Here is a 20,474-nt window from a genome sequence, read left to right on the forward strand (position 1 = left end):
TAAAATATATTTACTACTGATTGTATGCAATATGACAATGCCTCATATGATTGGGGCTTTACACATTTACATTCACGAATACAAAAATCTACTTACCTTGCACATAACACATGAATACAACGACAAGCCACACATATTCCATTGTTATATTTCAAAGACAAGTTCCATATAGTCACCGATCGTCATAAATGATCACGTGATTTTCCAAATATTTTTTTCCGATAATAGTAGGCTGTTCTGGTCACGTATATCTATATGTATGAATAAGCACTCAAAAGGAACTAAACTGCATTGTATGCTATCTTTAGAAAATAAATTCATACGGTGGCGTTGTTTTTCACTGTACCATGATGTAACCATGCAGAAGAAAGGCAGATGGTAGTTCATCAATTTTTTTTATTTTGATAATAAAATAGGCATTGACCTAAAACAACCGACAAACAATATTGTAATTCAAAGATACAGAAATCAAGCAATAGCATAGATGAAAATAAAATTCTACATACAGTTAATGTTTTTGTGAGCATGTATTCATCAATATTACCTCATAACAAATACGTTCTTATTTCAAATTAGATCTAACAGACTCAGAATTTTATGGTTACAACTGTGAATGCAAAAATAACAACAAAGTAAATCTTGCAATCCAAATAATTACTAAAATTAATTTACATGAAAAGGCAATGAAACACATAATGAAATACATGTATTTTAAAAGTAAAATGTTAAAGTTACATACCATATTATGCATACAGTGATTTAGGATTTAGATATCAATCTTCAAAACGTATAACTGTTATAAGTTACAAGGGTAAAAGCTCGGTAAAAATTTACTTAATCTGAACGTTTTCTGCTGAATAATAAATATGGAAAAGACCAATCAAATCAAAGAACCAAATGAAATGTCAACAAGTATCCCTTTTAAAGGAATGATGACATGTAATATCATTGGTCAGCTCTGTTAATGTAATACGAAAGCATTACGCTTCATGGAATAAACTATTATATATAACACCGTCATGTTGATTGCATGAATAAGCTTTTAAAATTAATTTTAGAAGGCGAATTATACTTCCGATAAATACTCTTACGCGTATGTGAAGAAAAATGTAATTTTTTGGTAATGTTTTGTTGCCAAGGCAAACGATTAAGAGTAACGATTTCAGTAATTTACGTGTCAGTAATTAAAGATTTAATTGCGGTTGTCATTGCATAGTAAATAAAGTAGTGCAAGGTGCGATGCGTGCGCAAATTGTAAAATGTCGGATGCCCCATAAGGACACAACTGTGGTCGGCCGAAGCTGATCACAAAAACTCTATATAGTTTCGTAGTTTTACTAACAGTTACTTAATATTTAAGAATTCTAATACTGTATTTCATTTCCTTCTTCCATGTCATATTTGACGATATTCAAAATGTTAAAAGGACGTTTTTATTAAATAATGTAAAAATGAATTATGTAACCAATCGAAACATTATACATGTATAGTATAACTCATCCAATTATTTTGGATTGACACATTAATAAATATCAGAAAGAAATATTTAATCTGGTGCTTTAGAATTTTATGGATATTCACTCGTATCGGGTGAATCTTATTAAAATTCATGGAGAACATTGAAATTGTCGGGATTTTTTTGTGTGTTTTTTTGTTTTTTTTTTATTTCGTTTTGTTTTGTTTTCTCTCCTTTTTTTGGTTTTTGTTATCTTCATCTGACACAGGATTGATCTTTAAACTTGCTCGGCACTTAAATACTTGTATGTTACTTGATCGACCTATATAGATGTAGTATCTCTTATATATATATTATAACTAACAAATAAGATCGAGATCGATATCGGCTTTTTTATTGTGGGTGATTTTTTCGCAGTGAAATTAGAGAAAATGATTTAACTGGAAGCATGATGCTTTAGCTTAAAATTTGGTATCAATATATACATATGTAATTTATGTGTCGAGATATATGCCGTATGATTCCTTTAATAGATTCTACAATGGTTTTGATTGACTTTAACTTCGTTTTATTAAATCCGGAATTAGCTTAATTGTTTAAATTAGTGTTTATCATATTATTTGTGTAATTTGGACAAATAAACTGCTTCTGTAATAGTTTGTTATTGCAATGAATAATATCTCTAGGAGAGTTAACCGACTTTTTTCAGTTTTAGAAGTTGCTGTGTTTTCATGTATCATTTAATGAAGACTACGCACTGATTTCAAACAGATGTGAGTTTTGGTATCAATTATCTAATTCTTTACAAAAATATGGGAGGTGCTGTCTCCAGCTGAGTGTTTCATTACCACATGCATTACGAGAGATAATCCTTCGTTTCACACCTGTAAAGTATTTTGTCAAACAAACAGTCTGAAGATGTGTGAAAATCGTATATTGACATACATAATGACCAAAGAGAATTGCATGTAGAATGTACTTGAATAAAACAGATTGCCGGTATGCTTATCGAAGGCAAGATATCAAAAGGTATTTCTACAAATAATCTTATAAACTCTCCCCTTTCAAATTTGTAAGGCAATATGGGCTGCAAAGTTTTTTTTCTTATTTTTGTAATTTATTTTATTTTATTCTATTTATTTATTTTATTTTATTTTATTTTTTGATTGCTTTAAAACCTTGCTCATGATAATTCTGCATTTAACGGAAACTATAAAGATATATAATACATGTAACAATTAAAACAAATCATTAAATTTTATCAGTAGGAGGATATTCTCTAATATGGAATATATAAATAGAGCAAATCAATTTCTATACAGGAACCACAGTGATGTAATTTTGGATCAATCGGGGTCTTTAAATAGCTTTTCCCATAAAAATTAACTAAAAAACTTTATGAAATATAATATATTTTGTCGCTTTAGTAGTAAAGATTATATTTTCATTAATAAATATTTCCGACATGAAAATTGCAGATCATTTTATCTTCTAATGTACGTATGTTCATGTACATGTAATAGTATATTTTTTCTGATTTAAGATTCGTAATGAAGTTCAATTTTCTCATGTAATGCTCCTATGTTGCGTTTAGCTATAATTCCAAAATAACCCCTTATCATTATAAGAGTATCGATTAAAAATGTCAGCCACTTTCATTAAAAAAATTAGACGTTTCTTTCTAAGGATTACGTTACGATCGGTGAGGGCCCCCCTCTTCACTTCTGGCGAGTACGTGCATCAGACAGAGTGGTTCCTGGGGGACACTGTTCCCGGAAATCGGATCGTCTTCTCTCCGTTCTCCTCCACTACGGATGCACTCTCCAGTCACCGCATCCTCACAACAGTGTGTGTTGTTTTTGGGATAGCTCCTTTTGTGCAAAAATGCTTCGGAAACTATTATTGTAGGAGTGCAGTAAGAAAATGAGAGGGCTCATTAAGAGTCACAAGAAGAAAGGTCAGTTTTTGTTTTTGTGCTTTATTTCATTATTCCTTACACCTTTATAACTGTGTTTCGTGTTTAATTTCATCGGTATAATGATTTCATTTGTAATGTCACATGACAATAATTGCCATAATAACAGCTCTATTGATTAGAGAAGCGGAGTTTAAACATTTCCACAGACGACGGGAATTCACTTCGGGCTAGTCCAATATTCCATGTCATAAGGATCTGGATTAAATTTCTCCAACTAGTAACTTTGCCTAACGAATGTGATTAATAGGTGAAAAGGAACTCAAATGCATGCATGTAGTATGTCTAATAGGACGGTTATTACCAAAAACAAGAATTGAAATTTATTGTGGGTTTTTTTAAAAAAATAGAATTAATTTGTTTAAATCTGTAAATTCATATCAGAAAATAAATTGAGCTCTTTTTCTTTTTTACCATTGTTTAAAAGAAATACAAGTGTACAAGAGAATATCTTATAATGGTTAAAACATATTTGCTGTTGCAGAGGAATTCAATATAACCATTAAGAGAGTAATTTTATTATAACATTGTATAATGAAATGTAACATGTGTCTGTGCCTAACCAGCTTTCCACGCGACATAAATAGATATCTAATATCAATATGAGATAGTAAAAATTAGCTGTCCCCTGTAGCGTTCGTTCCTGTCAGATAGCGATAGAGTTCCCCATCCTCCGACAATAATGAACTACTCACATCGACGCTATTTCTGTGCAGTTATAAAGTACGCGATACAATTAATAAAAAAAATTGGTTTAAAATGTTACGTAATTGAGAAGATTTATGGTAGCTACAGTAACACTGTTCCCGTTTGGGGACAGTCACATCGAATGCTTGATTTAGGAGCAAATGAGCAATGTCTACGTAAAACCAATTAGGAATTTTTGTTAATTTGGGGTTCTAACCGGGGTTTAGGGGAAAAAAATGATGTCTTTACTATTGTAATATTTTTTTTTATTCATGTCTCTGTCTTATATTGAATAGTGAATTCTAAGAGATAAAATAAATGTGTTATATAGATTGTCATGAAAAAGTTTTAATTCTAGTATATTGTAGCCAGTTGTTCAAATGGGAGCAAGGAATGCACGTTTAATCATTTAGATAGTAAAGTAAAAGTAAACTCCGGGTCAAGCTAGACTGTCTACTGTGAGAAACTATTGATGCTCTTTTAATTGACCAATGAATATTAATCATTTCAATGGTTGGATTTACGTAAATGCCACCAAGAGTCTGTTTAATTGCTTCTCTCTTTTAATAGATAAAACGCTTCAAATGTTTTATATGGATTATACGTATACTAGTACAATACATGTAAGTGTAGGAATTAATACAGAAAAATCTTAACAAAAACCATTTGACCAGAAAAGCTGAAACTTGTGTAGAAGCATTTACAGGTAGAGTGGATTAAAGTTGGTGTTTTTTTTTAAACCATGACCCCCGGGGAGGGTTACGGCCACAAAGAGGGTTGAATTTTGACATATGAATAGATAGAGAAAAAAATCTTTGAAAATTTCAAAACTTTTAACAACAAATGCGGCTCAATGCTCAAGATTGAAATTTATGCCAGGGAAAAAAATAAAGATCGTGTTAAACATTTAAGATATACTCTACATAATTGTTAAGATTTTTTGTATTTAATACCATTAATCTAATTTGATAAGAGTTATGGCAACTGTTGCTTAGGTGAGCGATGTGGTCCCTAGGTATCTTAAGTATTAGGGGTCTTTTGATATTTTTGGGAAATGGGGACGGGGGGGGGGGGGGGCTGTTCATGCATACTTCTGAGTTCAAATTGTCCGTTCCTAACACCCCATTGCCACGTGAGGCCAAACCTAATATATTGCTTATCTTAACGTTAACATTGTACTGTACATATTTGTAAGCATCCTTAATATCATTAGGTACGTGATTACGTTATCATGTAACGAAACAGGTCGACATCATAGCGTAACTTATTTCCTTCCAAGTTATATCAACAAGTTGACAAGAACTAGCCTGGGGTCATAAAAAGTTAGACGAGCTCAATTTTGATCTCAGCCTCACTTTTCCACTATATATTCTTTTTATAAAAGTGAGACTGAGATTAAAAGTGAGCTCGTCTAAGTTTTATGGTCCGGGTCCTGCAGTCATAACACGGCAACTAAGATCTTCACTGTTACGAGGCGACAGTACATCTGTGACAGAGATATCGACGCTGTCTGTCCCGGTATGTCGACCCTCCATTCCGATAGGAGTGATTCAGAGATCAATATACTTAGGATCAAATATGCACCACGCCACCTTCAGGCATCAAATTTATCTTGTCATTTAAAAGATCATTAGTTTTTAGACAAGTCCCAAAAACTAGATTGCGTATTTATTTTAATTGTTCGAGTTCATTTACTCTGTAATATTCAAGTTTTGGAAGTGTATTTCATGTTTGCTTCTCCCCTTAAGCCTGAAGGTAAAAAATGTTCGTTATAAAAGGTCCTTATGAGGAAAAAAACATTGCGTTATTGCATTCCTTTGACTAATTAATGACTTCTCCTACTGTTCTAAATTGGATAAAAAATCGGCTTATGTTTTATAATTCATAAGCATAACTTGAGAGTACGTGTTATTATATTCCCACTTGGTGAGGTATCATAGAATATGAATTCTTGAAGACATGTTCTGACAAAACAAAGGAATTATACTCTGTTTTTAAATGTTGTTCTGTCGTAAATATGTTGTCAATTTTATATTAACTGTCACCCGGTAAATTCAAAATTTACAACTTGACAATGCGATCTGTGCAGACACTGCAGAGTTTAACATATTTGTTCTTTTAAATTGAAGGGTCGAAGGAAAAAGTGAAAAAAGAGAAGATAAAATGGGAATCTGATGAAGCTTGTAAAAAACTCAAAGAATTGGTAAGTACTTTTTTTAAGTGACGTGGCATCAGTTGTTTTAAAATGAAAAACTGAGGCAACCATACACCATTTGCAAATGTCTTTTGGAGTTATCTTTCTTTGCAAAGACGGTATATAAAGAATACAATGCACAATGTTCGTATTCTTTGAGTGTTTTATAGAGTTATATCATTTTAAGGTAAGCGGGTAAAGAGGACAAATTATCTTGCGGGACATTCATGTATCTTTTTCCAGGCACGTAGCATCGGAGGGAGGGGGCTTACACTTTTTCTCGCAACAAACTCATTGCTTAAATTTAGATGCACAAAATTTAATGTTGGAGGACCCCCCCCCCCCCCCTCCCCCAGTTTTAAGGTATAGGCAAAAAATAACGACATTTAATAAAATAAACCTTAAAATTCAGGTTAAGTTAATTAATCCCCCCACGGGAATTTTGGATAAGTCCCCATCCCCCTCATAAACGATGCTACGTGCATGATTTCTCAGGAAAAGTTATACTTGAAACATCCATGATTAATTTTTTTAAACAATGCTGTTTTTACCAGGATATGGCGAGACCAATTACAAATTTTAAGCTTTATTATCGCCATAGTTATTTTCGTGCGAAACCGCATATGAGCCCGAAATCTACACCTTTCAAAATTACGATTCTTTATCATATCAAATTTGATTCCACAATTATAATTCGGTTAAATGCATCACCATTGCTCAAATTCATTTTTAAACTGAAATCCACTTCAACAAGTTAACTCAGTGACCTCCTAATAAAATATGAGAATGATCGGTTGTCCCCAGGGTAAATAGGTACAAAACAACATCCCCTTCCCCTGCTAAAACCTACCACAGTTGTTTGTTCCATTCAGCTCTGTGCGTGTTGAATTGCATTTTTCATTGAGAATCTTTAAACCACAGACAGGGCTGTTTTCGAACTGAACTAATTGAAAATAATTGAGCGAATTACATAACAACTTTTTTGTGGAAAACAATATCAAGTTTCTAATTATTTTGCATAAAATTTTTAATTAAATAGTTGTTTTTTTTACAAAATAATTGAAGCGTTTGTGAGATTTTTATAATATTAGTTTTAGGTACATGTACAAATGTATTTTCCTTGATTGTAAACTAATAAAAAATTCATTCATTCAATTTTCTCTTTCATAGTTAAGAAATATTTTTACTCTCTTTTTCTATAAAAGGAGTGTTAGTACTATCACCTAGTCTCCCTAATACATGTATATTTTACCATGCTTACTGCAGTTCTACACAGCGTGAAATACAGACCGTTTCCTGTCAGAGACAGTTGTTGACAGGGTTCTTCGGCAACATTAATCTGTTGAGCCGGAAGCGTATTGTTTTCCGTCTACCATCTGTACAATTTCGAGTCTCTGATAGTCCTGACAGATTCTTTACGACCATGCTCGTAGTCAGTCGTAGGTCCTTTTAAAACGACTTTTTCATATTCCATATGCATGTAGTGTATGTTTTTTGCATTGTGTCGCAACGATTTCTTGATTACTTGAAATGAATTTAATAAATCTGATACATAAAATTTTCTCCAGAGAGAATAAAAAACGGAGAAAAAAAAAAGATTTGATAACGAATCATTTTTTTCCTCATGGTAATAATTATCGTTATACAAAACGCAAATACCTGGTTTATTTAATTTTGAACTTTGCCTAATTCATTATACATGTACATATTTTTCATCATCCTCGTTATGAGGAACTCCTTCCTTGAAGTTATCATTTCATATTCAATATTACTGTGAAATACCTTGTAATCTGTATTGTTAGTATGTGTTGTTAATGCAGTCAGTTTGGGTAATTGTTGAAAGTTGCATTTCTATATTGCATGTAATATAACAATCTTATGAATGAAAATTCCGTAGGATTTTATGGAATGGGTACATCAGTATTTCAAAATACAATGCTATAAAAAGCACAATGTTCGACGAAGGGGTTCATAGATGCAGAGATTGAATACGCGCGCGTGCACAGATGGAAGTCCAGCTGTTTCAGAGTTGTTATTTAGCTGTTATACACGGAGTTGTTGCTCATCTTTATTTCTGTAGAACGCATAAAAGGTACCAAAATGTTCCCATATTGAAAGGTCTTACTTAGACCTTAATTCTAAAATAAATGCTAAAATATGATTTTTTTTTCAGTATCATTTTTATTAATTTGTCCTATCAAGGTATTCTCTTCCGGTGTGGCTACGCACATGGCGTGAGGTGAAAAAGTGCAGAGGGCCGTTATTTGACTATTTAAAAAGATAGTAGGCGTTAGAACATCAATAGGTCAAGAATAATATGTGAACCAAGGTTCTCGAGTCCTACATAGAGTATTACGTGGTTTTGCGTCTTTGTAAAGGCTTAGTGGAATAATTTACACTACCAGCGAGGAAATTCGGGACGCACGAGAAAGATGCCGCGAAAAGACACACAGAAAGAGAAAGAATGCCAGCAGAAGGAAACCCAGAAGGAAACTCAGAAAGAGAAAGAAGGTCTACAGGATGATGAGGTATCAAACAAAGACTTAAAAGACCTTTTCTCACGTTTAATTAAAAAACTAGACGAATCGCTATCTGCGCGGTTAACTGCTTTAGAAGGCAAGGTGGACGATGCGTTGACCGGCGAATTGAAACAAGTAAACGATTCCCTTCAAAATCATGAGGACAGGCTGGCTGAGCTGGAAAAACAACAGAATGAAGTTATTAATCCACAGGTTGACAAGATGGACACGCTGGAGGATGCATTGAAAGAACTCCAGGATCGAATAATACAACAAGAGGCAAGATCACGTAAATACAACTTATTATTTTACGGCATTCCAAAAGAAACAGGTGAAGTAACCCATGATATTATTGTAAAATTTCTTCATGAGAAACTAAGCATTTCATTAGAATCAGCAGAGTCGATCCTGATTGAAAACTCGCACAGAGTACAAAAGAATCCTAAAAGCACCTACAAACCAGATGCACCAGAGGCTGTTATAGTGAAATTTGTCCGCATGGAGGACCGAAATATGATCTTAAACCTAGCAAGATTCAAAGCCTTACCAAAGGGCTACGCTGTTCGAACAGATCTACCGGTGCATTTGAAGAAGAAGAGGGGGGAATTGGCTCGAAAGGCATATGAACTCAGGAAATCGGGAAGGAAGACCAGAATCCGTGAAACAAAAGATGATGTTATTCTGGAATATCGTCCAAGAGATGGAAAAGAATGGCTCACATACAAGGCTTCTGTTTAGTTACGCAAAACGTGATAATTTTGTGATGTAATATTCCGGTGTTCATGGATGTGAGTAGAGAATACCAAATAATTTAAGAGAAGAAATCTTTTGCAAGTGCGTTATTCATTACAACGATGTATACTCTTTGTCCTGTGCCTCAAAGTATGAATTTACAGATGTAATATTCCGGTGTTCATGGATGTGATATGTAGTATGAAACAAGCCATAGGGACTTACATTTGTTTTTTCCTGTGCCTTGAAGTATGATTGTTTAAAATAATGGTTACAGGTATACATTTTGATATGTAGTAATGACGCATAGGGACTTACACTTGTGTTTTTTTTCTGTCCCCCGTGTATGAGTTTATATAAGCAATTACACAGTTTACAAGTCCCAAGGTATTGGTTATTAAACTAAGATTTACAGGTATTCTCTTTGATATGTAGTATAATGTAACTAAACATAGGGACTTACACTTGTTATTATTTTTTTCTGTGCCCTGAAGTATGTTTAAAATAAAGGTGACATACCCTTTGAAATGTAGTAACGACGCATGGGGACTTACATTTGTTTTTTTTTTTGTTTTTTTGTTTTTTTTTTTCTGTCCCCCTGTGTATGAGTTTATATAAGTAATTACATGGTTTTCTCATTTCAATGTATTTAAGATAAGGTTTACTATCTTAATTAGAATTTCATAACATACTTTAAACTAGCGAGACCCAAATCTGTACATTATATAGTTTTTCATGACATGTTTTGTTACATTACCATACAGGAAGTATTTGTCTTTTTTGACGCATGTGTGAAAGGGTTGAGTGAATGTATCATGCATAGGTGCTTACTTGCAATACAGTTTACAATATATCAATGACTAAGTGTAAAATAGCTTCTGTAAACTGCAGAGGGTTACATGATCCCATGAAAAGAAAAGATGTTCTTAACTATTTAAGAAGTCATAAATCATCCATCTATTGTTTACAAGACACTCACTGTACGGAATTAGATAAAAACTCAGTTTATGCTCAATGGGGTAATGAGACGCTTATAAGCCCGGGTAAATCGGATGCAAGAGGAACATTAACCTTATTTAATAACACAAATGAAATAAATATTTTAAAAGTTTTTAGCAATAATGAAGGAAATTTCATTATATCAAATATAATGATAGATAACAAGTACTCAATTACGCTAGTCAATTTATACGGGCCCAATAGGGATAATCCTAATTTTTATTCTGAGTTGAGTGATAAAATAAATGACTTTTTTGATACTGACTTTATAATTATGTGTGGGGATTGGAATGTTGTGCAAGATTACCAATTAGATTGTTTTAATTATCTAAGAGAAAATAATCCAAAAAATAAAATTGAAATAGAAAAACTAAAATCAAAGTTCAATCTAGTAGATCCCTGGAGAATCAAAAACCCAAATGTTAGAAAATATACATGGAGTAGAAAAAATCCTGTAAAGCAAGCTCGACTTGACTTTTTCCTTGTGTCAGAGGAACTCCTATCAATTATTGATAATGTACACATACTACCCGGTTATAGGACTGACCATTCTATTATTGAATTAGACATCACTATAAATGACTTTAAAAAGGGAAAGGGATTCTGGCGTTTTAATAATTCACTACTCAAGAATAAAGACTTTGTAACAAATGTTAAAAAAATTATTAAAGAAACTGATAATGAATACCGTATTAATGAATCAACACTGGAAATTCCAGACAACTTATTTTTAGATGTTTTATTGATGAAAATAAGGGATATGGCAATACAAATGTCGTCAAAATTAACACGAGAAAGGAGAGAACATAAAGTAAATATTAGTAATAATTTAAAAATTTTACATGATATGTATTCTGATAACCATTTGCCACTATATTTAGATATGATAAACGACCTTGAGAGAGATCTGGAAGAAATAAGAAAATATGAACTAAAGGGGCTTTTGCTAAGAAGTCATTGTACGTGGATAGAAGATGGAGAAAAACCTACAAAATATTTTTGTGCTTTAGAAAAACGAAATTATGTTAACAAAAATATTAGCAAATTGGATATCGAGGGTAAACATATAAATAAACAAGAAGAAATATTACAAGAAGTAAAAAAGTTTTATAAACAACTGTATGCAAATAAAGATCAAGATCTTGATGATGTAAACCTAAAAGATTTACTACAAAAAGTAAAGGTTCCTAAAATAAATGATAAAATAAAAGAAATTTTAGATGCAGAAATTACAAAACAAGAGGTGCTTCAAGCCCTCAAAAATTTTAAGAATGACAAAACACCTGGAACAGATGGCTTTACTGCAGAATTTTTTAAATTCTTTTGGAGGGATATTGATTCTTATATTCTCAAATCTTTTAATTATAGTTATGAAATGGGACAGTTATCTTATAATCAAAAGCTAGGAATTATATCTATTCTCCCAAAAGGCAATAAGCCAAGGGAATCTCTAAAAAACTGGCGACCAATCACCTTATTGAATATTACATATAAACTGCTTTCTAGTGTCTTGGCGAATCGAATGAAACCAACTTTAACGAAAATAATTCACGAAAATCAAAAGGGCTTTCTTGCTGGTAGATACATAGGAGAAAACTCTAGATTATTGTATGACATTATGCACGATTGTAAGGAATATAATAATCCTGGTCTTATTCTTCTGGTCGATTTTGAAAAAGCATTTGATTCTATCTCTTGGAAATTTATTTACAAAGTATTGCATTTTTTTAATTTTGGTGAAAATTTTATAAAGTGGATAAAGATTTTGTTTAAAGAGCCTAAATTATGTGTTATTCAAAATGGTATTTTTTCTGATTTTTTTCATATGGGACGAGGTTGTAGACAAGGGGACCCAATTTCACCATACTTGTTCTTACTTTGCGCAGAAATAATGGGTATAATGATTAGAAATAATAATCTAATTAAGGGAATTGTTATTGAAGATAAGGAATACAAATTATTACAATATGCTGATGACACTGTCTTATTCATGGATGGGTCAGAGGACTCCATCAGGTCAACTTTATCTTTAGTCAACCAGTATTCCAAATTTTCTGGATTGAAACCAAACTATGTAAGATATATCCAGAAACACTGTGTCATCTTTTCTGGGAATGTGAATTTGTTGAAAATATTTGGGAAAATGCATTGATTTGGTTCAAAGAACAGTTTGGAATAGATATATCTCTAAACAAAGTTGATGTTTTGTTAGGAAAATACTATAAGTATTACAATATATTTAATTTAATAATATGCATAATTAAAAAACATATTTATAGAAGTAGGAGCAAGAATTGTAAACCCTCATTTGAAAGGGTTAAAGAGGAAATTGTTTATTACTTTCAATGTGAGAAACATATTTATAAAAAAAATGGTGACATGGAAAGTTTTAACAAGCGATGGAACCTGATAATGTTTTAAGAAAAAGGATCATTATTTTTTATGCAGTTACAGATGATGTAATACAATTATCTATTGCAAAAGCAAGATTAACGTAAAATTATAGTTGTCTACATATTTTCATATGCATGTGTTTGGATGAATGATGTATAAATGTTAAAGAGAAAAACCTCTCACGAAAGTGCACAAGTTTATATATTTATATATAACTGTATGTAACTTAGTACTTGGTGATCCCAGGGCCCCAACCCTGGCACCAAATATATTGCTTTATATTAAGTGATGGGACAATAAAAGGTTTAAAAAAAAAAAAAAAAAAGGTATTCTCTTTCTGCTAAAAACCTATAGCATGTGTCGCTGACTATAAGGTCTCTGAACTGCTATGAGTCTTGCTTGTCGTGGATAATGTATCGTGAGAACCGAGTAAGTAACGAAAACCTGTGTCAAAACAATTGTATATATACATGAAAAATAATTAATATGTTCATACCAACGGATCGTGAAAATACGCTCGTTGTTCGGAAGGACTTTAGTTTTGCCGATGCATCCTCAATGAATCCTATCGAACAGCATTTTCGCTTACACCTCTGTCAACGCGCAGAAGGATAAAAATAGTCTGTCACATGATCAAAACAAGCATGGCGAGAACATGGCATTGTTGATTCGCTTTTTCTGTACAATCAGCTTGAAGGGAAGTCATCGACGGGCGATGACTTTGAGGACACTTTTAAAAACATCACAGGAGATAAAATTACTGCGGATTTATGAAAAATCATCGATGAATCGGTAGCGTACAGAAACTGATTTTTCAAACATCTGTCAAACTAGATAATGTGATCATATTTTAATGTTTACCTCCGCAAAATAATTCTCCCAGTAACGTTGAAATAAAAAAAATAACGGCATTAAAGATTTAAATTTAATTATTCATAATCATATTCATAGACAAAAGGAATAATTACATAGATTTTAATTACATTTTGCCCATCGTTTAAGTTTTACAAGAATCTTGTACATCGGGGGTTGACAGAGGTGTAAGCGAAGCTTGCGAACGACCTCTGGTGAGAGAATGATCAAACAGGAATAAACGGTTCGAAAAAGACATGACGCATCCGCCGCCAAGATGCACGATCCTATCCAATGTTGTATAGGAACATTGAATATTGACCAATGTGACAAAGGCGTTGATCTTGATCCAATCGGATTTTATTAAAAGCATTTGATTAATGGCTGATAAATTCAAAATATATAAACAAAACATCGCATATTTTGCATGAAAGGTTAACAAATGCAAATCTCATTGAAAGTTGGAAGATGGAAATATTTTTAAAAAGGCTGGTTTTGAGTTTTAGATATCTCATTATTCAGAGGGATGTTACCTCTATGGAATTTTCACCTACAAATTATACTCTCAAAAGTACTAACTGTCTGCTTTTTGTTTCGCCAATGTTTTCCATCGACTGGCCATGTCAGCTCAGTGCAGTAGTAATGGTATTTAGTCAGTGTCTAATTAAGTCGCTACCCCCTCGTAATTGGTTTAGCTGCAGGGGTCGAGAGCTGCAAGGTTTACTGATATCATAACGGAAGATTAACAATGAATAATCAATTAATCTTATTTAAAACCAACAACTAATATTTGTTTTCTTTTCCTGTTGATTTGAGGGTATTTTCGAAGTAATAAGTGCTAAAAAATAAACTTGTCTGTATTACTCTAGAGAGTTACAATGTAATCTAGAGCGGTTTTAACGTTTTTGTGATCTTTGGTGAATGCAATTAAATAACACCACATTTGTTTTTGAAACATTTAGAAGTTATCATTTTATATCAGTTTTTATTCTATCAAAAAGTATGTTTACTTGGTTTGTATTTAAATTTGTAATTGTAGTAATATGTAGCTACAATTATTTACAAGTGATTGGGTTGCAATTTCATTGCTGTCATGAAAGTTGATCTTATTCATTGAATGTGACATTTGACGATACAAAACGCTGACTTTGACACGTATAATATTTGAATGCTAAATATGGAGTTTAATTAAACTAAAGTAAGTTTGTCTTGCTTGCACAGCCGTGGTTATTAAAGATGGACAGGTATAATTTTTCCAAAATTTATCATTCAGGGCTACAGTCGGCTATAAAAAATAGTCAGAAATACTAGAATGAATTTCAAAGCATTTCTTTTTGAAAGTTAACTTTACCTCATGTCATGATCACAACTTTGACAAAACTTGCCGTCAACTAGTTGTATCCAGTAGTGCATGCAATTAAAATTATATTACATATAGTATTTTATGTCTAGTTTTCATGGTCATGCGACTGAAACATTGGTTACGTTGAACCAATACTTTCATGACCTGATATTTCACAACTGTCAGATTCGGTTCATGAAGAAGTGAGAATTATCACTTAAAACGAATAAAAATTTATCCGTGTCAATCGTTGACACTTTTTGTGACATTTTTGAAAAAAAAAACCCTTCTAATTATCTAATTGACCTGGAAGCTTAAAAATGCTAACAGTTTTAACAAACGTGTTCACTCAGTAAATACACAGATTTAAACAATGTGTCAATAGAGCGACAAAGTTCGTTCACAAATTGAATTACTGCTACAATCATAGTCGGTTTTCCCCTTGAGATAACTTGGCCATATTCTTCTTATCAAATCATTTGCCGTTCACTAACTTTTGATCCAATTGATGTTATTTGAAACACAATTTCACTTACTGCAACAGTTCCTGATATTAGACAATTGTTTTCACAAGGATATATAGTTAATTGCCCTCGGCATTTTAGGATGCACACCAGGTCTGACCTAAACTGCGAATTGCAGCCATTCTAATGACAAACACTTGTGTCCGGTGGTGCAGAGATGGGCAGAAAGAGATGACTTCCATAGATTTTATTCGTGTTTTGAAGTCATATTATCCAATTATCAGAGCTGCAGATGATAAAGGTGCTATTTATCCAGCACTAAATCTGGCGTCTGTATCCCCTGGAGCACGGAAGTTATTACACTCGTGTGAATAGAAAATAACAAATGGCGGACATCAAAGTTCCTTTTTTCCATTATAGACTTTTGTGATCCCAAAAACTAGACCTATCCGACAATGGATTTCACAATCAAAGTTCGGTGTCGAAAACATGTCTATATGCTTCCAGTATTTGTGTAATTATGTTAATTCGAAGAAAGAAAAAGAAGACGGATAATGCCAAGGCGGATATTTCTTTTTGGGACAGACTTTTCCGGAAGAGAATTTTGAAATGGGTTAAAGTAAGTGTTCTTTTGACTCAGATTGTATTGATTATCTCGAGAATGCTTTGATATACTGTTCTTTCGTTTTTATTGTTAATTCACTCATCATGGGCCTACAGATTTTTCTAGTTCTTTGATGGCATGCTTCGTAGAATGGCCATCACGTCTCCATTGCTAAATCTGAAACTTGTGTTTCTTTTAATATTTTTAGTACCCTTCTTCTAACTGATTTTAATATTCCAAGTCTATTGTGCAAGATTATTAACCTATTAATGTTAGAATAACGCAGATAATTTCAAACTTGCAATCCGTTGGTAGGTTTGATATTGACGAGAGCGCAAATATTCAGAGTTTCACCGTAATCAAATTAATTTCGGATGCATTCGGTGCATGTCTTAATTGTAGATTACCACTTGATTAGCAAGCGGGAAACTTACCGTTATGTAATATTTCAGTATGGTTGTTTGTAGCATTTATATACCAGCAGCACACGGAACAATCTTTGCCCCAAGAGAGGCGGTGGATTAGCTTTAGGTTTATCAGTCTCTCTAGCGTAAATCGTTCCCAGTCACGGAGATCATTCTGACAAGAGAGGATAGGCGAAATAGGTTAGGGTGTTATATGTAATACAAACTGCTTCTATTCTTTCGACTAACTAATGGAAAAACACAGTTGACTCCCGATATAGCTGTTTGAGGGTCATCGTGAATGAATTAATTAAAGTTAACCAATTTAAACTGGTTTTATCATGACTATGCCGTTCACATTTTTGTTATAATTTAAGAATCTTTATTTAATTATAAACTGCTGCTTTTTTATCATTTCATACTACATATTTATTATTTGAGAGCTACATTTTTCCCCAGACCAATAATTGATTAATAACCAAATTGTAATTTTCAATTAAAAATTATCTGCATCAATCGTGTAAAACATTTTTATTTTTTATTATTTATAGTGTGTACTTGATTTCAAATCAGATATCGTAAAAATCATAAAAACAACCGAAAAAATTCATGATCACTTGGGATTTACATCGTCTTCAAGGCATAACTGCCGTATCCTGCAAGAATTGTTACACACAGGTGTACATATGACATATTGTATTTTCTCAAACATTTACATTCAGTGTATATTACCCCTTATGTTTGCATTGAATATATGCGATGTTCATATTCCGTTGAATACACTTAGCTAAATAAATTCATGCGCCAGGAGCACAAATATAAACGTCACCACGCGTTTTGAGTATATTCCTTTTTGTACGATTAAATGAAACGTTCAAACTTACATAACCACTTTGATATGTATTGATGGAAAATAATCGTTAAATCATATCTATTCGTCTTTTTTTTTTTTTTTGACAAAGTTTCTGGCACCATATTTTAAGTCGCGGAGGCGAACTAAATAACATGATATTGAGGCTATTCCACGTAAGTTTCATATCCCTGACGTAAAGCGTATATAATGGCTTTAAAGCGGCAATATACATGTAAAAACATGTTGTCGGTTCTATAACACACCAAGCGGTGCAGTCAATTTATCTATATCTTTAGTTAAAAAAACAACACAAAATCCAAACAGATTTTTCTTAATCAAATTGCGCCTATGTTAATTTTCTTGGAACTAAGATTAAGTTAGAGGAAATGTTAACCAATAAAATTTTGACTAAAATATACAAACATTACGATTTTGTATGGGGGGTTAATTTAAAGGATATGTAAAATTTTTGCGTTTTAAATTTTTTTTAAAAAGATATGCAAAAGACCTTTCCATCACCAGCTATATCTTTTGCATTTGTTTCATGTTTTGTGCAGTTACTTTCGCCTTCTTCCATAAGTAATCAGGATTTTCGTGTAATCCTTCTTCTACTTTTAAATATTCCTGTACCATCACGTTTTTTTTAGTTTTCTTCGAGTGTTCAAGTTAAGAAACAGTTGTTGCTGTCATGATAGTATAAACACAGGAGATACTTTAACCTAAAAAACACATGCAAACTTTCATCTTGTATGTTAATTACAGTAACTACATATAATGGTTTCCACTGAGTTTCCATACATGAACCAGGCAGACAGCTAAGAGCCTATGTGAGCACATCTTCCTGTGTTGATCGAAATTTTTTATTTCAAATGATTGAAATTTTTTAATGATAAAGGACATGCACGTAAATTTAAAAATATCACTAAGAGTTGTTTTTTTTTTTGTTTTTTTTTTTTTGTTGTTGATGTTGTTGTTCTCAAAACATGTCACTCTAATCTTTTTTTAGTCTATCGTTCTTTTCAACGCAAATTTTAAAAACAGATAATATTTATCAAAAGGCTTATGATTGAATTTCTGTAGTCATTTTTTTTACTGTGTAAACTATTTGTATTCTCTATATACATGTATATGATTGAAGATTCTCTATGAACATGTATATGATTAAAGATTGCGTAGGATTTTTACGACCTGTAATGGCGATAATAAAATTATTTTGGGGTTGCATAACTGGAGCATCTTCATATAAACAGATGATGTCATTAAATAAGAAACGCAATTAACTGGATAATGTTTGTAAATTGCAAAGAAAATCATAACAAGACATGGTTTTATCCATGGATTTATCTACCTGTGGATCTGACCCCGTCTGACCTCGTGGGTGGGGGGCACCTGTTTACTGCAACCATAACGCTTATTGATCCGCCGTACCTTGCATCACACACACAAGCCGGGCGCTCGCCATTCCGAGGCACCAAAGCTTCTCAAAGAGAACTTAATCACCACAAAAATGCAAGGAAGCCTTGTAACATGCTTCGCCGACGCGTTGTATAATATTTCATGAATAGTTTATGAATATGACTCAAGGACCGTTGGATTGTGTATCCTTGACTTACGAAGTTTTTATGTGTTACTTTTTTTTCAAAAATGTTTAATGTGGCTCGATGATTAACAAATTAGTCAATAGATTTACCTTAAAGGGACTTGGACACGATTTGAGCTTAAAGTTTTAAAATTTATTTTTAGATTCTTATTGTTTAGAATGGTTAAAATTGGTATATTTAATGCTTTCTCAAACTTGGAAGTCAAATATTGAGTTATAAGCAAGATAAGGAGTTTGAACTTCTTTGTTTTGTAAACAAAGCTTGAGTCTTGTTATTGTTTACATACTAGTATGTGTTGTACTGGTATAAGTTTCAATCAAATGTTGCTTTTTCTGTCGTTAATATTATTTATAAACACATTTAATCAGGTTATCTTGTTTTCCACATTCATTTTGTCAAATAAATATTAATGGTAATTCATTACATATCATTATTTGAAAAAAAAATATAAGACTCGAGCTTTGTTTACATAACAATGAATTCTTACCTCTGTTTCTCCGACATTCAAATTTTGGCCAATCATTCAAGATGCATAAGTAAACCAGTGTATACATAAAAAACAAAAAAATTGAACTCAAATGTGTCCAAGTCCCTTAGAAGAAATAAAATGAATTTTTTGCCATAAACCATAAGTTTGTAAAGAAAAGACCCCCAAAGATTTAGCTTAAAAATTGGAACTTTTTACATATGTCTGGCAGAGCTCTTCATCTCAAGAAATTATTACATATAACTACATATAATCTTATAAATGGCCGCGACCATCTAACGCTCTTAAATAGCTGTTGCCAAATGATCAAAGTGAATTTTTTGATACACGACATTTGTGTATTTTCTATGTTTTGTATCTGCTGAACAAAGTACCGATAATTTTACGCAAGTAAATTGATAAAGAAAGTACACAAAATGGTCAACGACACGAATAATTAATTAAATATTGTCAAATTTTTGGGAAAACCCTGCCCTTTTCAGGACACAAAATATTGGGTGGAGGGGGGCAACAAAATGACTAGCTAACTACCAAAACACTAATAGTATAAAGATTTTATTCTACATATTTCCAACTTCAAAACTACATTGCAAATATGAACTTTACCCGCTTTCACTGTTTTTGTCGCGATCGGTATAGGATAAGTTTGGGTTTAACGCGGATGTTTCTGGTCAAACATGCATCGGTCTTCACTGTTTATGAAGACTGCCAAACTTTTCATATTCTTCATCAATTTTCATTTCAGTTTTTTAAAGAAAAATGTAAACTAATGTACAGTTGAACACGTTCATATCCCTAACATCTTGGATTCAGATACAAACACATCAATTTACAAGTCCTAGGCTACCGTTCATTCACATCCAAAGTATGGAGCTGTCAGCTCTCTCTATCATCACCGACAAACCTAAGTA

The 20,474-nt window shown here is 32.5% G+C and overlaps 1 protein-coding gene across 2 annotated transcripts in view; it reads left to right on the forward strand.

Annotated features, from left to right (window-relative positions):
* Positions 1 to 2,439: 2,439 nt before the first annotated feature.
* Positions 2,440 to 20,474, forward strand: part of LOC105331933 (inositol 1,4,5-trisphosphate-gated calcium channel ITPR1) — a 64,694-nt gene continuing 46,659 nt past the window's right edge. The window contains exons 1-3 of one of the 2 annotated variants that reach the window (XM_066078550.1): positions 2,440 to 2,485; positions 3,143 to 3,413; positions 6,248 to 6,321. In XM_066078550.1, the coding sequence (XP_065934622.1) occupies positions 3,380 to 3,413; positions 6,248 to 6,321 (108 nt within the window). In that variant the 5' untranslated portion in view covers positions 2,440 to 2,485; positions 3,143 to 3,379. Of the gene's footprint in view, positions 2,486 to 3,142; positions 3,414 to 6,247; positions 6,322 to 15,792; positions 16,234 to 20,474 lie in introns of those variants that run through there. The other variant, XM_020068788.3, reaches the window with a different exon arrangement.

Source organism: Magallana gigas, chromosome 3 (assembly GCF_963853765.1).
Source record: "Magallana gigas chromosome 3, xbMagGiga1.1, whole genome shotgun sequence".
In the NCBI taxonomy this organism is placed as follows: domain Eukaryota; kingdom Metazoa; phylum Mollusca; class Bivalvia; order Ostreida; family Ostreidae; genus Magallana; species Magallana gigas.